Genomic DNA, 13,821 nt, shown 5'->3' with positions numbered 1-13,821 from the left:
GTTTTTCACACAGGGGGTAGTGATGCACTGGCACAGGTTGCCCAAGGAGGCTGTGGATGCCCCATCCCTGGAGGCATTCAAGGCCAGGCTGGATGTGGTTCTGGGCAGCCTGGTCTGGTGGCTGGCAACCCTGCACATAGCAGTGGGTTTGAAACTGGATGATCATTGTGGTCCTTTTCAATCCAGGCCTTTCTATGATTAAGAAAAATTAGGGGATTCATGGATAAGGATTGGAGATCCTGCAAAGCTTTCTGTTCTTTCACTGTACCTCTGCATCTTTTGCCAGCCAAAAAAAAAAATTAACCTTTGATTCACTTTCACAGTCTGGCACAACCAAATTGGCAGTGAAAACTGCTTGGCAACCAGAGTTCTTGTGGAGAATGGCAGGGCTTGTTTTTGTTGTTCACTTAGGTTCTTTGTGGGTTGTTTCTTTATTCACATTCATGGAAAATATGTGGATGTTACATTTGAATTAACACACAGTTATTTTCTTTATGTTAGAATTGAAGGACTTGTCGGTATTTTTCACACTGTGTAAAGAAGAAGGATAAATGAAGTCATGCACACCTTATAGCAGTGCCCCAGCAGGGTGGAACTTTAAACAAAATGAAGAAGACACATATGGGAAAATGTCAAGGAAAAGCACCAGAGAAGCAGTTTTGCAACACAAATACCAAGTGTATTCATATCCAATAGGGAAAAATACTGATGAGATAGTCATATTAACTGTCTGTTGTTGTTGCTAGGCTTTTAATTTGCTTTGTAATCTACATCTACTACATTAATTACTAGATGAATAGGAATATATTGGATTATGCTTTAGAGAACAATGCAGTCTTAACTGGCATGGGTGTACTGTTGTTTTCTAGATTCTCTTTTTATTATGATTAGTGCTGGTTGAAGAATTGTTTTTGGACTTCTATTGGAAAATGCCAGTCTAACAAAAAAGGAAATTAAATATTGGCACAGGAATTAACTGTGGCTTTAAAGTACTAAATTGATAAAGAAAGACATTCAGAATCTATTTCAGCTGTGTAGATCAGGTGATGCCTCATTAATTACCATGGCCTTTAGAATATGATGATAGTATAATCACTTTAAAAATCTTAAGCTAATTAAAAATGTGCGGATTTTTTTTCTCTGTTTTGAGTTATTTTCAAAAGTGTAGTAGCACACACTGCATTAGGACTATCTTCACTTTTTAAACTTTCAGCTTTTTCAACTTTTTATTTAATAATATAATTTGTTCAACTTATTCAGTGTATATGTGAAGCAGTAAATATACTGTGTGTTGACCACTAGTTAGTATAATCAGTGGCATCTCTGAAGGGATCTAATTCTGATAGAACCAATCAGAACTGAGAGGAAAAAAAAAAAAAGAATTGTGGAAATTTGTTGGAATCACATCTGTATTTTTGTGTGCGTTACTACTCTTTAGTTGAGCTATACTGACAAAATCACTAGGTGTAAGACCAGAAATTTAGTTGTTCTCAAATATCTCTGAATCAGTGAACAGATACTGTTGTGCATCACCTTTTTGTTGTTTCTTTCTTTATTTATTTCTTTAATGAAATGTTACTTATTTAATTATTTTTAGATGGCTACCCTAAAGAAGAAATGATTTACAGATGGAGAAAAAACTCAGTGGAGGCTGCTGATCAGAAGTCTTGGAGACTCTATCAGTTTGATTTTATGGGTCTCAGAAATACTTCAGAAATTGTGAACACCTCTGCAGGTAAGAATGGCAGAACTTGTAAGACTTATAAAATTCAAAGAGTGTCAACTTTATGCATGACTGAAGTAAGCTTCATGGTTACTCAGGCTCTACAGTAAGCTCCATAATCATCACTTGGTTAAGTCTTCTTTGAACCATAGAAGGAACCTGCTAGAAGTAAACATCTGCTTAACTGATGGCAAATTTTTGAAAATCCTATTTTTATTAACTATGTGGGAAACACTGTGAACAATTAAAAAAAAAAACCAAACAGTTATTCTTTGAAACCACTGCTGTGGTAGGTCATGACCTACCAACTAGAATTAGTAATTTATTCTCAGGACTGGATACTTTTTTTAATGAGGCATCACCAAAGCTTTTAGTGAGTATTTGGGATTGATTGTTTAGCCGAACAAAATGTTGCAAACACAAGCATTATCTTCTGTTATCAACTCAAATACTTATAGCCTATAATTTTCTCAGGAATGCAAATTCAGGTGAGTGAGCCATAAGTTAGACCAAGATTTGGTGGATCATTAAAGTATCTGTATGTAGAAGCATATAGGTTGGAGAAGACTTTCAAGATCATCAAGTTGACTAATCAGTCTGACTGACTGAGTCATGAAGCTGTGTCCCTGAAGTCAAGCATGTATTTGGTGCCATAGTATGCAGGCAGTGATGGTCATCAGAAGGAATAGAAAAGGCCTACTATTTCTGCTTTGCTCACTCCCGGAGTTTGCATGACAAACTGTTAAATCCACTTGCAGGAAGAATTACACAGCTGGCCATATTAAAATGTTGATAGTGTCTTGGTAAGTGAATAGACCTACCAGCCTCTTGATTTGCACATGACAAAGCCATTTTTAGGTTTCATCCAAGTGAGTAAATTGTTAGAATAACAACAGAAGGTTTTTCCATGCTCTTTTTGTATGCATCTAGTTCCTTTAAGGTGAATGAACTGACAGTATGTTTTTCCTATTATCGCTATTGCTGCCTCTATTCACTCATTTTTATGAGCGCAGTGTTGAACTGTGCCTACTGGAGCCATCATGACATTTCTGTTCTCCTAAAGTTATTACAGTGGCTGAAAGCTTTTGGCAAATTGGAGTTTATTCAAACACTGTAAACTAAACTAAAACAAACTTGTCAGGAGGTTGTGGAAACTAAGCTGGGAGAAACTATGTAAAATACATGGGTAACATAACCTACTGGTGCTATTAGGTAGAAAAAATATTTGTTCATATGGCCCATATAGGCTGGCCAGCAAATAACTGGAAAGGGGCTCTCAGTCAATAAATATATGAAAAACAGGATGTTGTTTGCTCATGGACTCGATTATTTAAAATTATTTTTTATAATAAACTGCCTGGAGATATTTTCATTGCTTTCCAACGTATTTTCAAGGCCAGATTTACTGACTATTAACATTATATACTGTTAGGAACAACCCTGAGCCAGGACTACAGAAAACTAAATGGTACACTGGAAAACCTCAGGTCTGCCTTGTGCTAAAGCACAAGGACTCACAAAATGAGGTTGGGACACAAATCCCACCTGGACCTATGGAATATGTCTCAGAGGCAAAATTTAAAATAACTCTGCAACTATCTATTCTGAGCACAAAATTAAATGTATGAAAAGGGGGCTGCACTGGGGCTGACCTTGCAACACTGCAGTTATAGAATGCCCTGAGTTTTGGGCTGCTTCCCAGAGAGGCTAGTTCCCACGGACCTTCTGGGAGCCTGTAGATATCTCGCTAGCTGTCATCTCACTGCAGAGCTGGGATAAAAAGAGCAGCATTATTTATAGTGCTATTCAGGGAATTGTTAGGAGTAACAAGATGGAGCTGGGAAAATGAAAACAGACGATACCAACAGCAGCTTCCTGACAGGGAGAGATACTAAAGTGTCATCTGTTCCTCCTAAGGGAAATTATGGAAATTACTACTATGCAGGGCATTAAAAAGTAGACTAGACAAAATATGAAAAAATGTACTGCAGGGAATGGTCCTCCAGTAGCAGGAGGTGGATTCAAAAGCCTAACATCTATTTTTCTTATCTTTTTTTTTTTTTTTTTCACATCTAACTTACACCCTTCTGCTGTTTTATGACACTATTATTTCTCACTAAAATGTGTGTTCATCTGCAATATGGGAACTACCACGGTGTTACCTGCCTGTATCCAGTTCAGATATGCTTTTTTTAGCTCCTTTTCAGCAGAGTTAGTGATAATGAAGATGGATCACACTGACCATACAGCAACATGCTTCTTTTCTTCTATTATTTGTGTAAGCCAGTTCACTTTGACCACTAAATGACTATATTCTGTACTCAGCAGAGTGCTGCTAATTGATGGTCTTTCAGTCTTTCCAAACTTTTTTTTCCCCCTCCAAACATCTGTATAACCTTCATGTTAATCTAGGGCAATTTAGGAGTTATGCAAGTAGGAAACCAGCCATAGCAAAGACTATTTCTGATGTCTGACCAAGATAAGAAGCTCTTTCACCTCTCGCTGTGTGCCAGCAAAGCAAAGTATTAACATAATGGTTCATTTTGCTCTTGCAAGAGGACTGTTCTCACTTACAATAATCTAGAAACAAGGGAAAGTTTTCTAGAAGAGACACTCGGTATTTTCTCTTGAGGGTGATTATTGCATTTCATGCTAAGGTACAAGCATAATCTACACAGCAGAGCTCACTGTATTGGTGCTGTGGCCACACACCTTTGTCTTACACTCTTAAGTAAGCTCTCACTGCCAGGTCATATCAGACTAATTCACAAATATGGGAGAATTCCCATGCTGTTGCCATCTGGCAAGGTACTCAAATACCATAACAAGAACACTTCTCTTAGTACAATGTAAAATAAAGTTGACAAAGATAATTAAAGTGGTGGGGGAAATATTAAGCCACCTGGCACCGAACTGCGGAAAAACAATAATAAAATAATAATAATAAAAGAAATGTATATAAGAAATAAACTGAAATTTTTATAATTGCATATCAGACAATGGAATGGTGGTTGGGAAAACAGGAGAGATAAAGAGAGCATCATAGCATTTGGGAGAAGAAAAGCAAACCAACCAACCAAATAAACAAACAAAAACAAGCAAAAAAATAAAACGAAACATCCTTAGAATTGTGAAGGAATCTACAAGTAAATGTAATGGAGTGAGCTATAGTGTTGCTTGAGCTTTTCTGCTAAAATCTCCCGTAGGGAAAGCCTATTCATTCTCTTTAAGCCACTCAATTTTTTACACTCCTAGATAAACACAAAGACCTTGTAGCTACTGAATCTCATTTTCATTTACCTGAGAACTTCTTTGCACCATACAAGTTCTATTTATGTTCTTCAGATGCCTTTAGCCTGAGAGATTTTTGCTGTCCAAAGGAGCCTTTGCATAAATACATTCAAGCTAGTACAACAGAAATGGAAAACAACATTGTGCTCAATTTAAATTCATTAGTAGAAAATAAATACAGAGAACCAGACAGACAGTATTACTGCACCTCTTGAACAATCCCCATCAAAATCCAGGTCCAATAAATAGCCATAACTGCTGCCATAAACAGGTATACCTTTGCAAACAGCAGATGGATGATGATGAGTGGGAGTCTTCCTGCCGTAAAACTTCTAAATTGTGTTTCCTATTTTGTCATATTTTGAAGTTGTTGTTTCAGTGTGGATCTCATTTTAAACAATTTTCTCAGCCCTATGTCACAGTGCCACAAAGCAAGGTCAGTATCTGTTTTCACACTTTTAGGTAAAGCTCTGTGGGAAAACGCTAGTAACAAAACAATTTAAAGTGCACAGTCTGTTTAAGGAGACATTAAATGGCAAGTAAAATGCTATCCTAGAATAAAAATAAGGAAACAAACAGTGCTTGTATTTTAAGATTCAAGAACCTACATAAAGAGCTTTTGGTAGGAGAGAAAATAAATAGATGTGTTTCTGTAGCAAAGTCAAATTTCACTGTGGGAGACCCCATCAGTTTCAGGGGTGGGTCACATGGAGACAAGCACTAGCTGACACTCTTCAGGTTTTTCTGAAGACTATCACATTCCCAGAATCATTTGTGTATTCTTCCCAAGACAAATGTGTATTTGTTTTTTTCTTTCTCAAACACCCCATGTAGTGGGGTTTGCCTCAGTTGACCATTCTGCACAGGTTGCTGTTAATCAGATAACATTCTGAAGCAGACAGATGCTTCAGGAAATTTGAAAACAGTGCATATTTTTACCTACGTAGAGTTGCAAGGACTTGGCCTTTTTCTGCTAGGGTATTACATAAACTCAAATGCTTTCATGCTTTCATGGTTAGGCTTTAGTTACAAGACCCCATTAGGCATCTCCTCTGGGTTGTTTTTATTCCAGTTAGAGTTTCTACCTTCCTGACTGATGTGAGCACTAAAGGAGAGAGAAAGATGATTAGGTTTTTTCATTTTGTTTTTAAATCTGAAAGCATGAGTGGAGGAGCAGCTGGATTCTAGCAGCTCAGAACTTGTCTTGTCCCCAGTGTCTATGTCAGTCACCCATCTATGTGTGGAAAGAGTCAATCTCAAGTTAGTTTCACACTCCACAAAGAGAAATAACTGAGAATGCTTTTGGAGGAAGAATTCTCCATTCCTCTGCTCTTTGTTCTTTGGTCCTGATGCACCTACCTCCCTTGGCCTATTTACACTTCAAGTATAACCCACTGTCACAATTGTAGGGTCTTCCTTTATATCTGATAGGTGTGATTATCACTGTAGCTGTCCTTAGGCTCTTGAACACTGGGGTCTGAATCTGTGACTGATGTTTAGATTCATAGCTTCTTGAGAATGCAGCAAGAGATGAAGAGAGAAAGCTGTGCACGCTTTAAAGCTTTAAGAAATATCCAGAATTAACAAAGTGGATATGCTGTGCTCAAAGGTTGTGTTTACAGTAATAAATGTGACATGCCTGATGACTATCCTGGGCATTGATGTCAGCTGAATACTGAGTGCAAAGGAGCTATCTTAGTCTTCCAAGCAGTTTGCCTACACACCAACTACCTGCGTGGTGGGGATGTTCCCTCTCACATGCTCACTCCTGAACCATGCCTGGGAATTAGTTATGTGTCACAGACTGATTTGGGCCTTAACTGTCCCATTTTTCACACAGACATTTGCCATGTTAGATGCATGAGAAGACCAGTGAAGATGATGGGGCAGCTCAGGCATTACCTCAGCTGGCAGCTTTGACTCAGGGACACCACTTAAATCTGTCACATTTATTTTATGATGTGGACAGACCATATGTTCCTTAGATTTCAGTTTCCATTTTAAAAATCATTTTGGTGTTCCGCTGCCTAAAACTTTCAAAAAAATGTTGGCAGAATTTAGATTACAAAGCACTCAGCCTCATCTGCAGAGGCTACTTTGTACCTCCCATACTCAGCTGCAGCCAAGGCAGTGCCACAGCTCAGCCACACAGGAGCACACCTGCACCCATCCTGCTGCAGGGCAGGGGCTCACTGTGTAGACCCACAGCTTAGCCATACTCTCTGGAATGAGTGAATACTATAAGATTTTTTTTCTTTTCTTTTTTTTTATTTTTTCTGACAGTTAACATCTATTTGTGAGAAAACAGAAAATGAGTCTGTTTATAAGAAGATTTAGTGATAATCTGCTCTCTGACTTTTTATCTCTGATACAATATTTGCAGTACATCAAATCCCAGTTTAGCAGAGATAATCAACTATGTCTGTATTGACTTTTAAAACATATCGACACATCAAAGGATAATAAATCAGAACAAATATTTTGTAGTTTTTCTAAGTGAAATTTCAACTTTTATTTTTTTACAGCATTTCATCTTGCTCTAATATTGTACAATTTGTTTGATAGTTTCTGCTAAGTATGTCATCATCTTCTCAGGTTGGAAATATGGTAATGAAATGGGTGATTACTAATAATGCTTCCATTCTAGTAAAGTGTAACTGATGCTTATAAGAATCAAAACTTTTATATTGCCCTGCAAATACAGCACTTGCCTGTCTCATTACAAAAACATCTCCCGTAGTAGGGTAGATTTTGAAGAGTGGTTGATAATTTGATCCACAACCTACAGCAGTTAATGGAACTTTTCACTGTTGCTGGCCTGAGATCAGTCTTTGCCATGTGGAAGTCTGAAATCGGGTGTTTAATGCACTGCTCTAAGTAATTGTTCAGTCACTCACTGAGAAAACTCAGCTTAACAGTAAGGTGACATCAGGGTAAGTACATCATGCTCTAGAGACACTTTCCTTCTGTTTAGGAACAATACAAATGATTTTCAAAGCTGGCTGAGTGGGTTTTATTTCTTTTCATACTTTATGAGTGGCAGAACTGCATACATAACTGGCTTCATTCTTATTCTTTGTCTTGTGGAGACAGTATTGCAGTGTTTCACATATAGGCAAATGGGGAGAGAGATTAGAAATAAAGAATCTTTATTTTTTGGTAAAAGCAAAAGGAAAAAAGGTAGGCAGAGGAAACATAAGGGGCAGGTCTCCACCCACATTTATTTCTTTAGGGAAAATTTCAGAAGGATGTGATTTTTCCCTAAAAAATCCCCAGTTGCTCTTGATAAGGATCTTGCGTTGCCCTTTTTAGATTTTCACATTATGTGGAAAATTATGTAAGGTTTTCCCATTGGCTTTCTCTTCAGCAGGGTTTTTACCTGATGGCTTCATATTTTGGAAGTTTCATGTGTCTAACTTTATAATGTACTTGAATTAATGTTCTCATTCACTCTTCTATTGAAAATGTTTTATCTGTTGCTCTCCTGGCTTTTATTTCTACTTTAGTGCCATTAGAGTTCTGTATTGATGATTTAGGATTGGCACAATCAAAAGTTCTGTATTAACTCAAACTGTGAAGGTCTGGCCTTTGCCCAAGGTTGCTACAATGTTATCTAAAAGTCTTTCAGAAACAGCAATTGCACTTAATTTAGAGCCCATAGTGTTGCACAGGATATTGTGTTTTATTCACTGCTTGATCCACAATCATAATGAGAATTTTAAGATATGAAGGGGGGTGATTATTCACATGTAGCAGAAAGATGCTGTTTGACTTTTAGGTTTTAGTTTGCCATACCTTGAAGAACTGCGGTACATACTGGTTACATTCTAGCAAAGTTTCCCTAAAATTAGCATTTACTTTTTCACATCAGAGTAATATTTCCTCATTCCTACCCTAAGATTATGGTAGCTCTTTGCTTCTAAGATCCTTTTCTGCAGGTAGTATCCACAACATTTAAGTCTTGTTCATTTCAACTCCAGTCAACATCTCTTTCTTCCTAATTACACTGTCAAGAACCAAAATGTCCTCTGTGATTAGTTGCCCAATTCTGGATTTATCTAACACCTACTGAAGGCGATGTACATCGTTCCATTACCTGCCACAGGTTGGCAGGTAGGAGCTATGCTGTCAGGTAATTAAGGAAATAGTACACACTAGGAAAAAAGTGTTTAGGAAGTTTCCAAACCTTCCAGTGAATACAATCATAATATTGATATGGGGTAGCCTGAGTCAGGACTTGTGAAATGTGAGGAAGCCTATCATAACCAAGGCTACCACAGCATATCACAGCAAACAAGAGATGAACCCTTGCCACTTGCATCACATTTGGCAGCAACAGAAATCTGGGTTGGCATCAGTCATAATTTGTTGTTGTGCTTATAAAATTAACTTGGCAGAAGGCACCAAAATAGACTATCACCCATTATGTCAGAGAAGGTTAATTATAGTCAGCTTGAGAAAAACTGAAGGTGAGGGCTAGAGTTTCATTGCTTCCCAGGAGGAAAACATATAATCCCAAATGTATCAACAGGTAGCCAAGGATATCAGGAAATCCAGTGACTTTTACAGAGTTCTGCCAGCATCCCTATGCTTCTGAGCAGATGAATCCTCCTGAATACGTTGCCTGCTTGAGTGAGACTTGCAATTAAGTCTGTATAGTCTAATTACATTTTGTCATACTAACCATTGGTAGAACTATAATAGAGAATAACCTTATGTAGAAAAATTCTGCATGATAATGGTGTAGATTTTTGTCAGCCTCATTTTGAAAATCTTTCCCAGCTTTTTTCATAAAATTATAATCTTGAATTTGTCCCCAGTTGAGAGGAAAATTAAAATTATCATTCTGATGTGATGTCCGAAGGCTGGCCTTTGGAAAACTGGTTTTGGCTATGTTCATCCACAGAGCAAGTGTATGCAAACTCATCTGCCTTATCTTTAACAGAAACAATCCACAGCTATGTTTGTTTAATTGTTTAAATGTCTGCAACTACTTATTCAGTTTTTTCAAGTATATCCTGGACCTTGAGATCCCCTGCCCTGAACAAAATCATGTATAGTTTTGTAGGTAAGGAGAACAACTTATTTTTAGTTAAGTATAAGTTAACGATTTTCATCTCCAAAGTACAGAACCACCACCCACATTCTAATTCAATTCGGTATTGCACTTAATTGCAGGCCACCTACCAGTAGGAGCAGTTAGAGTGGAAAAAACATCTAAAGAGTTTCCTCCTCTTCATGTTCGCAGCTTCAGGCATGTGTTTTGCATGCTATAAACAGTGTGCCAAATTATTCCTTCAGTACTATTGGTTCAAAACTGAGTTTTTTAGAATAATGAAGAAGGAGAATCATAGAATTATAAAGCGACTGAAGAGAGTCTTCATGCTGCTATGAAACACATAAGAATGTTAAAAATATTTTTAATTTCCTATCTATCTTCATGTCGTACCTGTTTACTTCTCAAAACTATGAAAAACTTTAGGCAAAGCTGAAGTCAAACTTGTAGATCATAGATTTAATTCTTGTCTTGGTCCACTCGGATTTGAAATCCTTATCATCTAGACTTTTTTTTTTTTTTTTTTGCCTCCTAGGAAATAAATATTTTTGTTTATTAATACAGCATGTCTATTAACTCAAAATATTAGTTCAAATGTCTTTTGTAGTAATTTCAGTTTATTAACTCGCAGCCAGTTCTTCCACTGAGACAAAATGAATCAATTGGTTTTCCTAACTACTTTCTTCAAAAAGACGAAAACTTGTTAAGTGTTAACTGTGTTAACAGAAAAGGATTGAAAAACAAAGCACCTTCAAATGTGAAAAAAACTTTGTTGTAACTTCTTTTTATTTTTGTGAATAGAAAGGTTAATTCTTAAGGCCACTTCTTTAAGAGCCCTTCTGGAAGAACAGAATCCTTAAATAGTTCTTCAGAGTTCTTAAAGCATATCCTCAGCAGGCTCTGGACTTCAGGCTTTACACACTTGAAATTTATTTAACTATTTGTTATTCAGGCTGCCTCCAGGTTGTGTCTGCCAGGCCTTAACAGAAACCTTCAAGGAGCAATCTTGAACTGTTTTTCTTTTTCAAGCCACGTTGAAGCTGGGAGGCTAAATAGTGCAGCAGGGCTACACTTTCTGCACAAAGTAGTGTGCTGAAGAGTGCTGTCGATTCTGAGTTGATGACATTTCCCTCCATCACTCTCAGAGAACTTTAGGAAGGATGTAGAGCTGACCTTAAGCTTCCCCTAGAAGCATTTAAAGTAGCTGACAGCTGATTTGGTCTTGCCACTCTATGCTGTACTTTACAGCTGTAGAAGCTTTAGTTCTAGACACATTTCTAGAGATAGCAGTAGCTCCTTTTGCTCAGATGTATTCTCATGACTCCCTTCAGAGCTTAATCTCATCCTTTAATGTTGTGCATTTAAAAATCAGATCCATTGTGAAATCTGCAGAGATGCCAATAAATATTCTATCATTTATGAATTGAGGATTTCTTACAATATAATGAAATGTTTTTCTGTTGTCATCAAACTTAAAATAAAACCGAATTTCATACAGGTTTAATCCCTCTGTGTGTAACAACAACCCCACAACAAACATCTTAAAACAGGAGAAATTTTAAGAAGTTCAGAAAATGTTGCAAAAAAATAGAATTTCCCTTGTTTCTGTTTTCCATAACATCTGATTTTATCTGAAACTGGGCTGCCAACGTATCCCTTTTATGCCCTTTACTTAAACAATTTCTGAAATATGAGTGATTAGCCTAAGCCTGGTTCTCAGTCCTCCTGAGGAAAGAGGAAATTACTCCCATATATTCATCTGAGATTAAAAGAACAAAATTTCCTAAAACTGTTTCAAGCATGCTGATGCCTTATTAAGCCCTGCATTGTAAGTTAAATTCTGCATAACTGAAATCCTGAAGATGAACCTCTTTTGCAAGTCTCCAAATTCATGAGTAAATGTGCATTTCCTCCACTGTTTCCTGAAGTGTTCAACTAGCTGACAAGAGACAAACCAGTTATCAAGTGCTTCAACCTATGCAAGTAATAATTTCTTGAAGGAAACTGGCTTTGCAAACTCATAGACATAAAAACGCCCACATTTCCTCTGCTGGGGGAAAAAAAAAAAAAAAAGAAAAGAATACTTTTGAAACCTACAGTTCAACTTTTCCTTGAGGTAGTATCTTTCTGACAGTAAAGTTTTTGTAAAACCCTATAATTAGTATTTAATATATTTTTATAATTGTTTTTTATTTTATATAATTTTATATAATTGGTTTTATAATTGGTTTTATAATTTATGACTCAGAAAAATATTGAATTGATTGTCTGCTTATTGTAAGCTCAAAGCTGATCTCAGAAGATCATTGAAAGATGCTGTTATCACTTTTAGTAATCCTTAGCTATACTGAAATATAATGACATGGTGTAATTTTAGAGTTATACTCTTCAGAAATTATTTCATTTGAATTTCTGTAAGTAAAGAAGGCCATAACTCACTACAGAGTAGAATGGAATAAGAAAAAAGAAAAGAATAATTTTGAATATTTTTAATAGTACTAATCATTTTGATTCATGTCATTCATAAATCTTTGAGCACATTAGCACATGGGTTTGCCATTGTTGTTGCTTCATGTTTGCTTTGTTCTTAAAGTCATCTGTTACTCTCCCATTTAGGAAAGCTGTCATCCAGTTAAGGCACAGGTAATGATGTTTTGGTCTACATAATAAAGAACTTCTTGGTACTGGTGTATTTAAATTATGCATTGAAGCTATTTAGCAAATATCAAACAAATAACAGTATATCCATTTGGCAATAGTCAGGAATTTGAGAATGATATGTTAACCATAAAGGGGGTGAAATATTTAGCCTACCATATTTCTTAATAGTAATCTTAAAATTTTAAACATGGGATTAGATGTGTTTCATCAAAGTAGTTTATGGATTCTGATACTGGATCAAATCAGCAGACACTGTAAATAGCACAGATCGCTAATAATTTCACTATGCCTGTTCAGATGTGATTGAAAATGCAAGGTTATCTCTGCATTGGCCAGTTTTCTGCTGATTCCACTTTGACATATCAATGGCAACTCTACTTTCCACACCTAGCCTTTAGTTCTCTTTCTTTTTTTCTCTCCTTGCCACTGCATCATCGTTTTATTCACCACTTTATATCATCAGATGTCCAGTTATCAACACTGGATAATTATATCACCATCAGTAAGAGAAAATCAAACTTCTTTTTAAAATGGTTAAATGAGAAAGTGAACTTCTAAAGATTTTCCTGCCTCCACTGCTTTCTGTCTTTACAAAATAATTAATCTTTTGGCATCTTCAGATTTTTGTGCTGCAAAATCAATTCAGTGAAGTTAAAAATGTAGACTTCCTCTTATTTTCATCATACTTCTAGGGACCCTTGGGGAATGTGATTTACAAATAGATATATATTATAAGAAGACCTCTAAAAACAGGAGAATGTGGAGAAATAGAGGAAGTAAGGTACTGGGTTCACCAGCTCTTGAATCCAGGGCAGTAACTTACACCAGGCTGAGGCAAATGTAAAAGTAACAGTCAATCAGAACTTAGTATTTAAAACATTTTACTTAAATTCATCTGCTTCATAAAAAGACAGGAAAACATATTTTCAGCCTCAGTGTTTTTACTATATGTAGTTGAAATGTACTTATTTCCCACTGTAGGCATATTTATGTCTTTTATTTTTCACTAAAAAAATGTGAAATAGTTTACAGAATTGGAGAGTTAAGGAATAAAATGGAAGACAGAAAGATTATTTTGTTCTGCTGCAAT

General features: G+C 36.4%; 1 protein-coding gene across 6 annotated transcripts in view; it reads left to right on the top strand.

Annotated features, from left to right (window-relative positions):
• The window catches only part of GABRG3 (gamma-aminobutyric acid type A receptor subunit gamma3), a 287,168-nt gene that overhangs the window by 243,476 nt on the left and 29,871 nt on the right, over positions 1-13,821 (top strand). For all 6 annotated transcript variants that reach the window (XM_085532637.1, XM_085532634.1, XM_032441559.2 and 3 more), the window contains exon 6: positions 1,598-1,735. In XM_085532637.1, the coding sequence (XP_085388763.1) occupies positions 1,598-1,735 (138 nt within the window). The remainder of the gene's footprint in view (positions 1-1,597; positions 1,736-13,821) is intronic.

Source organism: Coturnix japonica, chromosome 1 (genome assembly GCF_054131305.1).
Source record: "Coturnix japonica strain WE chromosome 1, WE-NBRP24, whole genome shotgun sequence".
In the NCBI taxonomy this organism is placed as follows: domain Eukaryota; kingdom Metazoa; phylum Chordata; class Aves; order Galliformes; family Phasianidae; genus Coturnix; species Coturnix japonica.
Note: the sequence above shows the minus strand (reverse complement) of the source record. Positions and strands in the feature narration are given on the sequence as shown.